We start from the raw sequence: 16,436 nt of genomic DNA, 5'->3' as shown, positions 1-16,436 counted from the left end.
CAATCAGGATTTTGACCAGCCCACTTCAGGTTGTCTACATCCTCATATTCACCAAGGACGAAGGAAAATACTTCATCCTCCTCCTCCTCAACCTCTCATCAGCATTTGATACAGTCGATCACCCCCTGCTCCTCCAATCCCTGCCTGCAATCTTCAATATCCAAGACCTCGCCCTAGCCTGATTCTCCTCATACCCCTGAAATGGTTTCTTTAAGATCTTCTTCAATGGCTTCTCCTCAACCTACAGTTCTTGGCCCCTTGTTGTTTTCACTCTACACCCCCTCCATCGGCAAACTGATCTCCTCCTTGGGCTTCAACTACCACCTAAATGCAGAGGTCACCCAGATGTACTTCCATATCTCCAACCTCTCCACCACCACCATGGAGAAGGTAACCTCCTGTCTCTCAACCATCTCATCCTGGATGTCAGCCAGGTTTCTTAAGTTAAACCTGAATCAAACAGAACTTGGTGCAATCTCACCCTCCCAAAGGGCATGTATGTCACTGTCACCGGTACAATCATCCGCCCAACCGCACAAGCCTGCTGCCTGGGTGTCACTCTGGACTTGGCCCTCTCCTTCACCCACCACATCCAAACCATTGCTAGGGCCTATTTCCATTTACGCAACAATCAATGAATATATACAAACAAGTCTAAACACAAATCATCTGATTGGGTGAACTAGACACATAATCATCAGTAACTAACCAGGGCTGTGGAGTCGGAGTCGTGGAGTTGGAGTCGTGGAGTCGGGCAATTTTGGGTGCCTGGAGTCGGAGTCGGGAAAAAATGCACCGACTCTGACTCCTAATGAATTTGTAACTGTAATTAAAATAGAAAATATGAATAAATAATATAACCCGTAAGCTGGAATCAGTCGCAGGACTGCTGTTGGGGTGTAGAGAGCAGGGACGGATCAAGACCAAGTTGCGCCTGGGGCAAGGTCAGGTCTTGGCGCCTAAAGGTCAGGTTTTGGTGCCTAAACTGCCATTCATTTTGCCGCCTTTTTAAGAATTCAACAAACTGCGCCTGGGGCAAGATACCCGCTTGCCAATCCCCCCCCCCCCTCTAGATTCGTCCCTGGTAGAGAGCACTGATTGGATTGGGTGTGAATATTGTCGATTGTGCACTCGCTCTCACTCTCCTCTCCTTGTGTGTGACAGCTGCCCGCCAGGCCAGAGGGAGACGCACGGATGTAATGCCACCAGCGACACCGTATGTGAGGAGGACATTGTCTCCAGCTGTAAGTACCCAGCGTTACCCCATCCCGATACCAGAATTATCCCAGTAACCGGATGGTCCATACCCAGAATCAGGGCCGGATTTCCCATAAGGCACTGTAGGCACGTGCCTATGGGCGCCTTATTATGTAAAGACAGTTCACGCCCCTCTACAAGTGCCTCCCTCCTCCCCTATGCAGAGTCCTGATGAGAGTGTAAATGAGAGATTACTCACCCAGCTCTTGGCATTCCACTGATAAGATCTCCGTTCATTTGTGGACAACTTAATCCTGAGGGTACCTCTGGTTACCTAATACTAAGGGACACCTGTATCTACCTATGATGGGCAAGGGAAGTAAGGGAGAAGTGACAGCTGGGCCAGCCAGCACACTTGTGGTGCAGTTTGGTGGGGGTTTGTAGGTTCATGGAGGGCGGAGTCTAGGGGTGCCAGGACATCCGTGCCTATAGGCTCCTGTGATGTAAATCCGGGCCTGCCCAGAATAATAGACCTGATGTACTACGCTGCCCGGAAACCAGAATACCTGGCCTGGCCATATCATAAAGCCTGGCTGTTGTCAGTCGGTAAAGGCGGCTATAAACCATACAACCACATTGCCCAATTTCACGATTAGTCAATAAAGGGATCGACTGTATAGGAAAACTAATAAAAACTTTCCTTTTAATTGAAAAATCTTGATCGGGCCTAGGGGGGGAAATCAATTCAATCCATCTATAAAATCATTCATTAAAAAAAAAGAGAAAATATTAACATGACAAACTGAACTCTGCTACCCTTGTCTGGGCCATAACAGAACAAGCAGGGATTGCTGAATGTTTATTGGAAGCAGAACCGTACAATTGAGATTTTTTTTTCTTGTCTGTTTTTTTTCCGTGAAACAAGAAATTATTGTACTTACCCCAGGTTATTTAGTTTTTTTTTACAAACAGACGTCATCATGGTGGGTGTGTGTGTGCAAATCAGCATGTCACTAAAGGCCACCTCGCGATTCTGTCTGCAATTCTTCCGACAAACGGTGATTTTTTTTGAGCAACAAGCAATAGTTTCCATGATCACGCGACATGGGTACGAGTGTGCGATTAGGTGGATGATCGTACAATAATGACCGTCATGGAGGATCGGATCTTTAAGACCCCCAACGACTCCTGTGCTAAGTACCACGGTCGTTTGAACTCTTGTTTGCGCCTGTCGTGTGTCATCGCGTGTTTTCGCAGGCAGGAAGATGGATTGTCGGACGCTCGTTAACGTAACGTAACGTAACTGCTATTCATCTTCCTGCATCGTTAAGGTTGAGTATTCTGCATAATATATCAGCAATCCTCGCTATAGCCTGATACAACCCAGGTCATGGGTGCAAGTATGCATTCTGTAATGCTATGTAGAGATAAATCTTGCAGAAAGAAATGGGGTTAGATGTGATCATCAGGTGGTCATACACTTATCAAATTTTTCTGTTGATATCCGGCAGATTCGCTCACCCTGAAAAAATGTGCCAGAAATCGATGCCCCAAACTACTGGCCTGATTCACCGATTTGTGTCTGAAATCAATCGAATAGGGCGATCGTACCAGATTAATCCATTAGCAGCTTCAAAGGAAATATCTCTCGTTTTGCACTGCCTTTGACCTCAGCCAGCAGAACTCCTTGTGCTGTAAATTCTTGGAATGCTTTGATGTCTCTGTGCTAGCAGAGGATATAGAAACTGAAAGCAGAAGTTCTCTGTTATTGTCTCACACTGCCCCCTAGTGACAAGTGGCCATAAATACACATCACAGCAGTACTAATTAATAGCAAGGAAATGTGACAAATAAGAAATAAAAAACATGGGCCAAAATAAATTGGCCTGGAACACTTGCAAGCCTCTAAATAAATTGGCTGCTAAATGGTTCTATAGATTATTAATAGATTTCATGCTGAGATATATTAAAAATGTATGCCTAGTGTGTGTGACAGTAATAGGTCCCTCTCTGATCAGATTTGATCTGATGGGGATCTATCTGATGGACGGTCGAATCTGGTGACCGTCTATAAGTGTATGGGCCCCTTGAGGTTACAGCACATAAATCAGTAGGCCTTGTGTACCGGCCGATGGTCCCTGAAGACCCTTTTACTTGTTCACCACTGCACTGGCAGTTATTCTGCAGAGCTGGGGGATCAGTGACACTCAAAAAATGACACATGGGGCTTGATTCACTAAGACAAATAGCACGCCTTATCAAAATTAACATGCCTTATCAGAGTAGCACGTATTAGCACAGTTAACACGCCTTATCAGAGTAGCATAACAAGCACTACGAACCCGCAGGGGCGCAGGGCAGGACAAGTGGAGCTCTCATCATTGCCAATTAGCAGGCATAAGTGTGCTATGCTACTCTGATAAGGCGTGTTAACTTTGGTAAGGCATGATATTTGTCTTAGTGAATTAAAGAGAACCCGAGGTGGAATTGCATTACGTTAGTGGGGCACAGAGGCTGGTTGTGCACACTAACACCAGCCTTTGTTGCCCCATCGTGTGCCTCAAAGACCCCCCTGCTCGCCGCTATAGCCCCCGCAGTGCTGGCGACACGCAGCGCGTCGCCAGCACAATGTTTACCCTAGCGCTGTCTGTCAGCGCCGCTCCCCCGCCTCCTCCGCATCGCCGCTACCCGCCCGCGTCACTTCCCTCCAATCAGCGTGAGATAAGCGGGCTGGTAGCGGTGATACGGAGGAGGCGGGGGAGCGGCGCTGACAGACAGCGCTAGGGTAAACATTGTGCTGGCGACGCGCTGCGTGTCGCCAGCACTGCGGGAGGTATAGCGGCGAGCAGGGGGGTCTTTGAGACACACGATGGGGCAACAAAGGCTGGTGCTAGTGTGCACAACCAGCCTCTGTGCCCCACTAACGTAATGAAATTCCACCTCGGGTTCTCTTTAAGCCCATTGTGTCCACTGTAATAATACATACGTTTTTGTACACCAAGAGAGGTAATTATTTCATAGTGAGTTGTGAGTCAGGAGAGCTGCTGTGAGTTATGCGACTAACTATCGCACACTGCAACAATACTTTATATACTGTATATATCCACATTTAATTGCCGAATAAAAAATTCAGTTAGCTTTTCTGCAAATTTTTTATAATGATTTTGTTTTTTTTCTTTTTGTTTTTATCCAGCCCTCCCGAAAACATTCAGCAAAGGTATGACATTGTCACGCAAACAATAGTGCTGACCGTAATAAGTCATTTCATTTTTGCAATTACAATTCTAAACGTAATTACGATTTCATAGGTAATCTTGATTTTGCGCAACTTCGCTTCATTTTTGCCCAAATTCATGGAGGTCTATGTGGCATAAGAAACAATGTTTGTGTATGAGAACACACATTAAAGTCTACAGGCATGAGAAAGTTATACAGGTGGTCTTTTGCTTAAAAACAGGTTAATTTCCTGGAGATTGTAAGTTACCATATTTTTCGGCATATGACATACTTTTTGTCTCCCAAAAATGGGGAGAAAAAGTCCCTGCGTCTTATATGCCAAATACAGGGAGTCCCGACTTACGAATCCTCTCCGACACGAACTGCTGATCCGATGCAATGTCAGGGACTCCCTGTATTGTCTCCCGTTTTTTCCCCGTGTGTACTCCTCTGCCCCGTGTGTAACGATCAGAAACAGTGGAATGGCTCACCTAATCCACGGTTCCAGCAGCAATCACAGACCTCTCCTTCACTGCTCCCCTAGTGCCGGCTTCTGCTGATGACGTGATCAGCAGAAGCCGGCACTAGGGGAGCAGTGACAGAGAAGAGAGGTCTGTGATCGCTGCTGGAGTCATGGATTAGGTCGTAATAATCCTAACATTTGTATAGCGCTTTTCTCCTGTTGGACTCAAAGCGTTCAAGAGCTGCAGCCACTAAGGACACGCTCAAGAGGCCACCCTGCAGTGTTAGGAAGTCTTTCCCAAGGACTTCTTACCGAACAGGTTCTGACCCTAGCCAGGATTCGAATCCTGGTCGTCCATCTCAAAATGCAGAGCCTGTAACCAGTACACTATCCAGCCCCTACTAGATCACGTGAGCCATCCTGCTGCTTCTGATAGTTATACCCGGGAGCAGAGGAGCACACATGGGGGCTGGGGGCAGAGGAGGACAAACGGGGGAGCGGATGACAAATGGGAGGCAGAGGAGGACACACGGGGGGGGGGGGGGGGGGGGGGGGGGAAGCAGAGGACAAACTGGGGGGGGGGGCAAAGGGGGACAAATGGAGGACACACGCAGAGAGAAGGGGACACGCTAGGCACAGAAGGGGACACATGGGGGGCAGAAGGGGACATGTAGGGGGCAGGAAGAGACACATGGATGGGGGATTTCGCCCTCTAAACCTAGGTGCATCTCATAGTCTTTTATGGCGAAAAATGAGTCTTGTGTTAGACGTGGTGAAATGTGGATAAGTCATTTACTTTGACAACTCTGGATTGGGACATACTATATAGTATAAATCATGTTTTTTGTTGCTTTTAATGTGCTCTTAAAATGTTTTAAAAAACGACTTCTAAGCGTTTATACAATACTGTAACATGTAACAAATAAAATAAAAAATATACAGTACTGCTTGTTTATGACATACATGATGACAACTTTGCATCTCTGAAACTTTGTAACTCACATGGTTAGTCAGTCAGGGGACTGTCTGTATTCCATTGTGGAATTACGGATTATAATCACAATTACATGCTCAATTGATTTTGCAATAGTCTGAAATTTTGTATTACGATTTTGCATTGTAATTCTGAATTTCACTGTGAAATTACCACTGTGCGAAATTCCAGCGCATCACTAGCAAACAATGCTTGGCCCCCAATCATTCCCTGATGTTATCTACAACCGGTATTAACAGACCTAAACCGTTCCTTAACCTCCTGAGCGTTACGCCGCTCAGGAGGTTTTGCCATTTTGTGCCCACCAGTCCTCCCCAAGAGATCCTGCGACTGAAAACCCTATAGCTAGCACTAGGCTAGCTAGTACAAATGCCCGGCACCCCCGATCCACGCCACTCCCCCACTTATACATTACTCAGCCTGGCTCCAGCGATCAGCGCAGCCTTCCCGGACAGCTCCGGTCTTCACTATGGGGAGGATCGCACGATGTCATGATGTCACCGACGTCATGACGTCATGCGCAAACCCGATCCTCCCCATAGAGAGACCGGAGCTGTGCAGGAAGGCGGTGCGATAGCTGGATCCAGGGGGAGGGGGTAATGTATTAACGGGGGGATCGGCGGGGATCCTGGCACTTGTACTGGCTAGCCTAGTGCTAACTATAGGGTTTTCAGTCGCAGGATCTCATTTATTCTGCGTGGGGGACTTCTGGGGCCAGGAAGCGGGATGCCCAACACAGTGTCGGGCATACCGCTAAGGAGGTTAAAGTTACCTATACATCTAGCGATGATGGGCAGATTCAACCAAGAGACAGATCTTTCTCTGATCCAATCTGGTTAGCATGGCCGGATTTGAGGCAAGGCCACAAAGGCCATTGCCTAGAGCACCAGGAAGCAAGGGGCAGGAAGTGGGCTGGCACACTCAGGCAGTTAAACTGCCAAACATGTAAACCACAGCGGTCACAGATCCTGTCTGTGGCTGTCCTGCTTCCACAAGGTAGAGCAGCTGAGCCCAGTAAAGGATGGGGGAAGCACAGAACAGGGGGGAAAAGGATAGGGGTGCTCAAGGCCAGTGGAGACACAGTGGGCCTTCCGCAGTAAAATGTATAAATCCAGCCCTGCTGGTTAGAGAGGACTGTTGGCAGCCCATACACCGCAGGCCGATTCCCGTTTTAAGCATGAAATCTCTTGAGAATCGTCTGAGAGCATCTGCTGCCCCCTAGTGTATAAATGTGCTCCTGTGTGTGCATCTATGCATTACCTGTCCTGTGTTGCGCTGCCCATCTGTCTTCCGACGGGTGGGGATATATTTATACATTGGGTAACAGCCCGGGGGTTTTGTTGCGTTCGTCGCTAGTCCCAATATTGCTCTCCGTTACCGCTGTGCACCACATCGACCACGGCAGCCCAATATCTTACAACATGTCTGATCGATACATGCAACCGATCTCAGCCTGAAAATAGTCACACGGTTGATTGGGCATGCACTTGGCAGCACCGATTTTTATCCGATTCAATAATAATTATTGAATCGGATGTTCGATCAACCGCCAAGTCGATAGATGTATGGCCAACTTTAATTACTGATAATGATTTACATGAGCAATGAGATGAGGAAGGTATGGTGGAGCACAACCTTGCTCTCTGTCTTAAGGTGGCCACACACCATACCATTTTTTTAATATCTGTTCAATTTAAAGGGAAGGTCCAAGCAAAAAAAAAATGAGTTTCACTTACCTGGGGCTTCTACCAGCCCCATGCAGCCATCCTGTGCCCTCGTAGTCACTCACTGCTGCTCCAGTCCCCCGCTGGCAGCTAGTTCTGCTTCTACCAGCCCCATGCAGCCATCCTGTGCCCTCGTAGTCACTCACTGCTGCTCCAGTCCCCCGCTGGCAGCTAGTTCTGCTTCTACCAGCCCCATGCAGCCATCCTGTGCCCTCGTAGTCACTCACTGCTGCTCCAGTCCCCCGCTGGCAGCTAGTTCTGCTTCTACCAGCCCCATGCAGCCATCCTGTGCCCTCGTAGTCACTCACTGCTGCTCCAGTCCCCCGCTGGCAGCTTGCCGACCTCGGAGGTCAGGGCCGAATTGCGTACATTTTTACACATTCCCGCTAGTGCAGGAACATTAACACATACATTTGTATGTGTTAGTGGTGAGACACGTAAATTTTTGTTCCTGCACTAGCTGGAATGCGTAAAAATGTATGCAATGTGGCCCTGACCTCCGAGGTCAGAAAGCTGCCAGCGGGGGACTGGAGCAGCAGTGAGTGACTACGAGGGCACAGGATGGCTGCATGGGGCTGGTAGAAGCAGAACTAGCTGCCAGTGGGGGACTGGAGCAGCAGTGAGTGACAACGAGGGCACAGGATGGCTACATGGGGCTGGTAGAAGCCCCAGGTAAGTGAAACTCATTTTTTTTTTTTGCTTGGACCTTCCCTTTAAGAATTGCAATCAATTTTCCTGACTGATTGTAACATTTCAAAAATATGACCAATGTACCACACACATATGTTAAATTTTTTCCTCAATTATGATAAAAATTATTGGAAACTCAGAGAAAATTGTTAGGGTGTGTATATTAATACATTAACAATCCAACACACACCATACAATCTTTAATAGAAATTGAAGAGAAATATCTGGCATTCCGGAACGATTTAAATCGAAAAAAACGGGAAATCCGATCGGATTTTTCAGTTGAATGAAAAAAAAGCTTTCGATTTTTTCGAGAGATACGATCGTTTTTATCGAATTACTGTAAAATCGGATCATTTTATTGTATCGTGTATGGCCACCTTAAGGCTCAACACACACCATACAATCTCGGTTGTTCAATCTTACCCCTTTCATGTAGTATAAGAGCTTATCCAATCAATCATTCAAGGTATTTTCAATCTGTTGGCCCTTATACTACATAGATTTGGTAAATCTGTACAACCAAGATTGTATGGTGTATGTTGAGCTTTAAGGTGACCACACACCATACAATTTTTTAAATATCTGTTCAATTCAAGAATTGCAATCTTGCAATCAATTTTTCTGACTGATTGGTTACATTCCAAAAATATGACCAATGTACCACACACATATGTTTAATTTTCCCCAATTATGATAAAAATCAATGAAAATTGCTAGGGTGTGTATACTAATAAATTGACAACCTAACACACACCATACAATCTGTAGAAAAATTGAAGAAAAATTTCCAGCATTCGATAAAAATCGAAAAAAACAGGAAATCCGATCGGATTTTTCAATCGAATGATAAAAAAAGTTTCGATTTTTTTCGGGAGATCCGATCATATTTACCGAATTGCCGTAAAATCGGATCATTTTATTGTATCATGTGTAGCCACCTTTAGATCGATGTGCCTCGGTCTGCCTGTCAGCACTCCAGGCAATCTTCTAGTAAAAAGCAGAAGACCAGCACCCATGGCTCCCAACTGTCTCTCTTTTGGAGGGACAGTCCCTCTTTGGGAGCCCTGTCCCTCTTTCCTCCTGATTTGTCCCTCTTTCTATGTAAATATATATATATTTCTCTGCTAAAAAGTGTGTTTGATGGACTCTAAACTTTATTCCCATCCTTTAAATTGATATATTACTAATTGTAAAATGTTACTAGGAAGGAAAATGAACCAGTATAGAAAGGACCAGCGTGGTTTGCATTATAAAACAACATATTTTTCTTATGAAATCTGTATGGTATGCGTGATTATAGGTGTGGCGGGGGCGTGGTCAGGGGTGTAGCAGGGGCGTGGCTTAAGTGTCCCTCTTTTTTCTCATCTCAAAAAGTTGGGAGGTATGAGCACCATGTGTATTTATATGCTCTTTATTATAGAAAAGTCACGTACAGCCAATGATTGCGACGCTTTGGAGGGTCACTCCTTTCTCAAGCTAGGCATAGTACAGACTAAAAGAGTCTGTACTTATGTAGCTATTATTGGCTGTACATGACTTTTTTTATAGTAAAGAGCATATAATACACATGGTTCCGGCCTTCTGCTTTTCACCTTCAGATGAGCAATGAGATGCAAATAATTTTGTCATCCATAATATAATGCAAATTGTATTCAACTTGGAATTCAGACAAGCAGATGCACTTCTTATTTACTTCTCTCGATTTTTGTTGGCCCAAGTTGCACACAATTTGCATTGAATGTGCATACTGTTGACTGTCTCTCTTATAGCATGACTCTTGCGGGAGAATCTCGTGAGAGGAATTCATGCTCAGCACATGATTCACTTATCAGCTGACTGATCTGAGCCTGTCTGATTGGCTGCCTATAATCAGCCTACACAGGAAGTACTAGTGAGGCACGATCACATGATCATGAGCAGCCAATCAGAGAAGTGTGAAACAGTCGTGTGATCATTCAGTCACGGCTTTTCCATGTTTAAAGGGGCACTATGGTGGAAAATTGTAAAATGTAAATTATGTGCAAACATAGACAAATAAGAAGTATGTTTCTTCCAGAGTAAAATGAGCAATAAATTACTTTTCTCCTATGCTGCTGTCACTTACAGTAGGTAGTAGAAATTTGACAAACGTGACAGGTTTTGGACTAGTCCATCTCTTCATAGGGGATTCTCAGCAAGGCTTTTATTCGTAATAAAGATATTGCCTAAAAAGCATTTAAACAATGATGCTGGCCAGCTTCCCTGCTCACTACACAGTTTTGTGGCAGTTGCACAGAGCAACTGCCATTTACTAAAAATAAAAAATAACCTGGCGAGCTCCACCTACTATACTGAACCTACAATATACTGTGGGTTTGCTGCAATAGTCATCAATGTTGTACCAACATATATCATATCATAATTCTAAAACACACTATGCGCTGCCTCACAGTCCACTAAGGATGTGGATGTCCAGAGTACCACAGTCTCAAGTGAAATATACTCCTCTTCACTATTCAGCCCAATACGTCTCATGCAGAAAGGGAACAAAAAGATAAAAAATTTTCATCGCATAGGCTGCCAAAATACTCGAGCAATCTTCCACCAGCTATGGCCCGTGCACACTTCTATATGATATCACCACTCACTGTGCAAACCACCACCCGCTGTGGTTGCTCTTACCTTACGCTGTGGCTGCCCAGACCCACAGACAGCTAACACAGCATGTGGTTCCACACGATCATTCACTTATCTCCTTCCTTCAATTCTGATTCATAGGTCGATCTCCCCAAAAAGGAACACAATTAAAAGATGATTGCGCAGGCTGTTTGACTGGTATAGGGAAGTGGCCCCTTTCCGGGATATATCACCGTGTTTCTAATTATGGGGGCCACCAATAACACACTGTGTCACCCCCACCTTCCGGGATCGTGCTCACCTGATTAATATGCTGCCCAAATCACAGACAGCTCCATAGCGTGTGTGCACGATCTCGTGCTACCCAGCAACTTCAGCTCACTCGTAGACCAACTTTACCAGCTTCCAGCCACAAAGATACAGCCCACTGCAACTAAAAGCTCATATAGCATAAAACCCTTTTATTAAGGTATAAAAATCAGTAGCGCTACTCACAAACGTAGATAAAAATTCAGCATATCAATGTTAAAAGTTCAGGACGTCTCCTTCTGCACTGCCGCTTCCTGCCCGTGGAAGCCACGCCCTACGCGTTTCGTCTCTATGACTCATCAGGGGCAGTATGTTTCTTCCAGAGTAAAATGAGCAATAAATTACTTTTCTCCTATGTTGCTGTCACTTACAGTAGGTAGTAGAAATCTGACAAACGTGACAGGTTTTGGACTAGTCCATCTCTTCATAGGGGATTCTCAGCAAGGCTTTTGTTCTTAATAAAGATATTGCCTAAAAAGCATTTAAACAATGATGCTGGCCAGCTTCCCTGCTCTCTACACAGTTTTGTGGCAGTTGCACAGAGCAACTGCCATTCACTAAGTGCTTTTGAAAATAAATAAATGCCTGGGAATCCACTATGAAGAGATGGACTAGTCCAAAACCTGTCACTTCTGTCAGATTTCTACTACCTACTGTAAGTGACAGCAACATAGGAGAAAAATAATTTATGGCTCATTTTACTCTGGAAAAAATGTACTTCAAAGTTGTATATGTTTGCACATATTTTAAATTTTTAAATTTTTTCCCCATAGTGCCCCTTTAAGGAAAACTCCGCCCATGCAGTGAGCAAAATGAGCAAAAGAGCAAAATGATGGTGTAATGGCAGAAAACTGTTGAGATGACATTCATTAATTTATCTCTTATTCATGTGACAGAAGCCATAATCGTCCTGGCCGTAGTCGCCGCCATCTTGATTGTTACTCCCATCGTTTTTATTATTGTTAGAAGACGACAGAGCGACACAGGTGAGGTTCAGCAACATGAAGCTAATGTCTACAGACAGCCAATCACAAGCTAAGAATTTCAAGTGATGCAAATTGTATGCTAATAAAAAGCATAACATTTGTATCAACTGAATCGTTATTGACCGTCCCTATTACAGTCCAGCCCAAGTAAAAACTGCTATTGGAAAGCATGAAAAGGGGCCAGACTCTGGGGTTTTATTGCTTTCGTTCCACTCGGCATCATGTTGTGGTTTTGTGTTGCCCTCCTGGTTGTGCCATGTTTATGCCCCGCCCCTCTACATCCACCATATTATAGTCAAGGTGGAGTCCAGCATTGCATGAGACTTACTGCTGCGCCTCCTAGTGCCAACCTTCTATATACGTATCATGCCACTCTATATACATACCATGATCTCTGTATTATAGCTCCAGCAAATACAGCACTATACCCCACTCTATATACATACCATGATCTCTGTAGTATATGCCCAGCTAATACAGCTCTATACCCCCACTCTATATACACACCATGATCTATGTATTATAGGCCCAGCTAATACAGAGCTATACCCCACTCTATTTACACACACCATGATCTCTGTATTATAGGCCCAGCTAATACAACACTATACCCGACTCTATATACACACCATGATCTCTGTATTATAGGCCCAGCTAATACAGCGCTATACCCCACTCTATATACATACCATGATCTCTGTATTATAGGCCCAGCTAATACAGCGCTATACCCCACTCTATATACATACCATGATCTCTGTATTATAGGCCCAGCTAATACAGCCCTATACCCCACTCTATATACACACCATGATCTCTGTATTATAGGCCCAGCTAATACAGCGCTATACCCCACTCTATATACATACCACGATCTCTGTATTATAGGCCCAACTAATACAGCACTATACCCGACTCTATATACATACCATGATCTCTGTATTATAGGCCCAGCTAATACAGCGCTATACCCCACTCTATATACATACCACGATCTCTGTATTATAGGCCCAGCTAATACAGCACTATACCCCACTCTATATACACACCATGATCTCTGTATTATAGGCCCAGCTAATACAGCACTATACCCCACTCTATATACATACCATGATCTCTGTATTATACCTCCAGCTAATACAGCACTATACCCCACTCTATATACATACCATGATCTCTGTATTATAGCTCCAGCTAATACAGCACTATACCCCACTCTATATACATACCATGATCTCTGTATTATAGCTCCAGCAAATACAGCACTATACCCCACTCTATATACATACCATGATCTCTGTAGTATATGCCCAGCTAATACAGCGCTATACCCCACTCTATATACATACCATGATCTCTGTATTATAGCTCCAGCTAATACAGCACTATACCCCACTCTATATACATACCATAATCTCTGTATTATAGCTCCAGCAAATACAGCACTATACCCCACTCTATATACACACCATGATCTCTGTATTATAGGCCCAGCTAATACAGCACTATACCCCACTCTATATACATACCATGATCTCTGTAGTATATGCCCAGCTAATACAGCGCTATACCCCACTCTATATACATACCATGATCTCTGTATTATAGCTCCAGCTAATACAGCACTATACCCCACTGTATATACACACCATGATCTCTGTATTATAGGCCCAACTAATACAGCACTATACCCCACTCTATATACACACCATGATCTCTGTATTATAGGCCCAGCTAATACAGCTCTATACCCCCACTCTATATACATACCATGATCTCTGTATTATAGGCCCAGCTAATACAGCACTATACCCGACTCTATATACATACCATGATCTCTGTATTATAGGCCCAGCTAATACAGCGATATACCCCACTCTATATACACACCATGATCTCTGTATTATAGGCCCAGCTAATACAGCGCTATACCCCACTCTATATACATACCATTATTATTATTATTATTATTATTATTTATTAGATTTATATAGCGCCAACATATTACGCAGCGCTGTACAATAAATAGGATTACAGACAATGATAACAGGGTTGACAGAACAATACAGGTAACAGACCATAGATACAGCAATACAGGTAATAGCAATAAGATACACAACACAATGCAGATAATAGTACAATGCCAGATCATAAACTGGAATGGTAGTAGTAAAAAAATACCAGTTCCAAATTCTGGGTAAAGTGCACACAGTCAAGTATGATACACAAGGGGAGAGGGCCCTGCCAAAGGCTTACAATCTAGAGGGAGGGGCTGGTGACACAAAAGGAGGGGGTGCATCAAGAAGTTATTGGCAGAAAGGATTAGGGTAGTGTTGAGTTGATGTAGGCCTCCTTGAAGAAGTGAGTTTTGAGTGCTTTTTTGAAGGTGTTGAAGGTGGGAGCGAGCCTGATGGGCAGCGGGAGAGAGTTTTACAGGATAGGGGCAGCTCTAGTGAAGTCCTGCAGTCTGGCATGGGAGTGCGAGATGCGTGGGGTGGTTAAGAGGAGGTCGTTGGAGGAGCGAAGTGGGCGGCCAGGTGTATATCTGCTGACCAGGTCAGAGATGTAGGTTGGGCAGGACTTGTGTAAGGATTTGTATGCCAAACATAGGATCTTGAAGCTGATTCTGAAGTGAATTGGAAGCCAATGAAGGGATTTGCGTAGGGGAGTTGTGGAGACAGCAGTGGGAGGAAGATGAGTCTGGCTGCTGCGTTCATGATGGATTTTAGGGGGGCGATGCGGTTTTGAGGAAGGCCTGACAAGAGGGAGTTGCAGTAATCCAGGCGGGAGATGATGAGGGCATGGACAAGGAGTTTGGTAGTGTCTGGGGTCAGGAAAGGCCGGATCTTGGAGATGTTGCGTAAGTGGAAATAGCAGGCTCTAGCTACGGTTTGGATGTGGGAGGTGAAGGAGAGGGCCGAGTCTAGGGTGACACCCAGGCAGCGGGCTTGTGTGGTTGGATGAATGATTGTGCCATTGACAGTGACATAGAGGTCAGTGGGGGGTGAAGCAGCACGGGGCGGGAAGATTAGGAGCTCAGTCTTATCCAGGTTTAATTTTAGGGACCTGGCAGACATCCACGATGAAATAGCTGAGAGACCAGAGGTTACCTTCTCCATGGTGGTGGTGGAGAGGTCAGTGGTATGGAGGTAAATCTGGGTGTCATCTGCATATAGGTGATAGTTGAAACCCAGAGAGGAGATGAGTTTTCCGATGGAGGCGGTGTAAATGGAGAACAGCAGGGGACCAAGAACAGAGCATTAGGGGGACCCCAACTGAAAGTGGGAAGGAGGTTGAGGAGGAACCATTGAAGGAGGTCTTGAAGGAGCGATTTGAGAGGTAGGAGGAAAACCATGCTAGGGCACGGTCTTGGATACCCACAGATTGCAGGGACTGGAGTAGCAGGGAGTGATCAACAGTGTTGAATGCTGATGAGAGGTCTAGGAGGAGAAGGATAGTGTATTTTCCTTCGGCCTTGGCAAGCGTGAGGTCATTGACGACCTTGGTGAGGGCAGTCTCGGTGGAGTGGAGTACCATGATCTCTGTATTATAGCTCCAGCTAATACAGCGCTATACCCGACTCTATATAGATACCATGATCTCTGTATTATAGGCCCAGCTAATACAGCGCTAAACCCCACTCTATATACATACCATGATCTCTGTATTATATGCCCAGCTAATACAGCGCTATACTCCACTCTATATACACACCATGATCTCTGTATTATAGGCCCAGCTAATACAGCACTATACCCCACTCTATATACACACCATGATCTCTGTAGTATATGCCCAGCTAATACAGCACTATACCCCACTCTATATGCATACTATGATCTCTGTATTATAGGTCCAGCTAATACAGCGCTATACCCCACTCTATATACATACCATAATCTCTGTATTATAGGCCCAGCTAATACAGCACTATACCCCACTCTATATACACACCATGAACTCTGTATTATAGCTCCAGCTAATACAGCTCTATACCCCCACTCTATATACATACCATGATCTCTGTATTATATGCCCAGCTAATACAGCCCTATACCTCACTCTATATACACACCATGATCTCTGTATTATATGCCCAGCTAATACAGGACTATATCTCACTCTATATACATACCATGATCTCTGTATTATAGGCCCAGCTAATACAGCCCTATACCTCACTCTATATACACACCATGATCTCTGTATTATATGCCCAGCTAATACAGGACTATATC

General features: G+C 44.8%; 1 protein-coding gene across 1 annotated transcript in view; it reads left to right on the top strand.

The window, feature by feature from the left end:
* The window catches only part of LOC137537697 (tumor necrosis factor receptor superfamily member 22-like), a 50,794-nt gene that overhangs the window by 18,552 nt on the left and 15,806 nt on the right, over positions 1 to 16,436 (top strand). The window contains exons 5-7 of the mRNA XM_068259633.1: positions 1,165 to 1,244; positions 4,391 to 4,414; positions 12,109 to 12,198. Coding sequence (XP_068115734.1) covers positions 1,165 to 1,244; positions 4,391 to 4,414; positions 12,109 to 12,198 — 194 coding nt within the window. The remainder of the gene's footprint in view (positions 1 to 1,164; positions 1,245 to 4,390; positions 4,415 to 12,108; positions 12,199 to 16,436) is intronic.

The sequence above is a fragment of the Hyperolius riggenbachi genome, chromosome 11 (genome assembly GCF_040937935.1).
Source record: "Hyperolius riggenbachi isolate aHypRig1 chromosome 11, aHypRig1.pri, whole genome shotgun sequence".
In the NCBI taxonomy this organism is placed as follows: domain Eukaryota; kingdom Metazoa; phylum Chordata; class Amphibia; order Anura; family Hyperoliidae; genus Hyperolius; species Hyperolius riggenbachi.
This window is presented reverse-complemented; position numbering and strand designations above follow the sequence as displayed.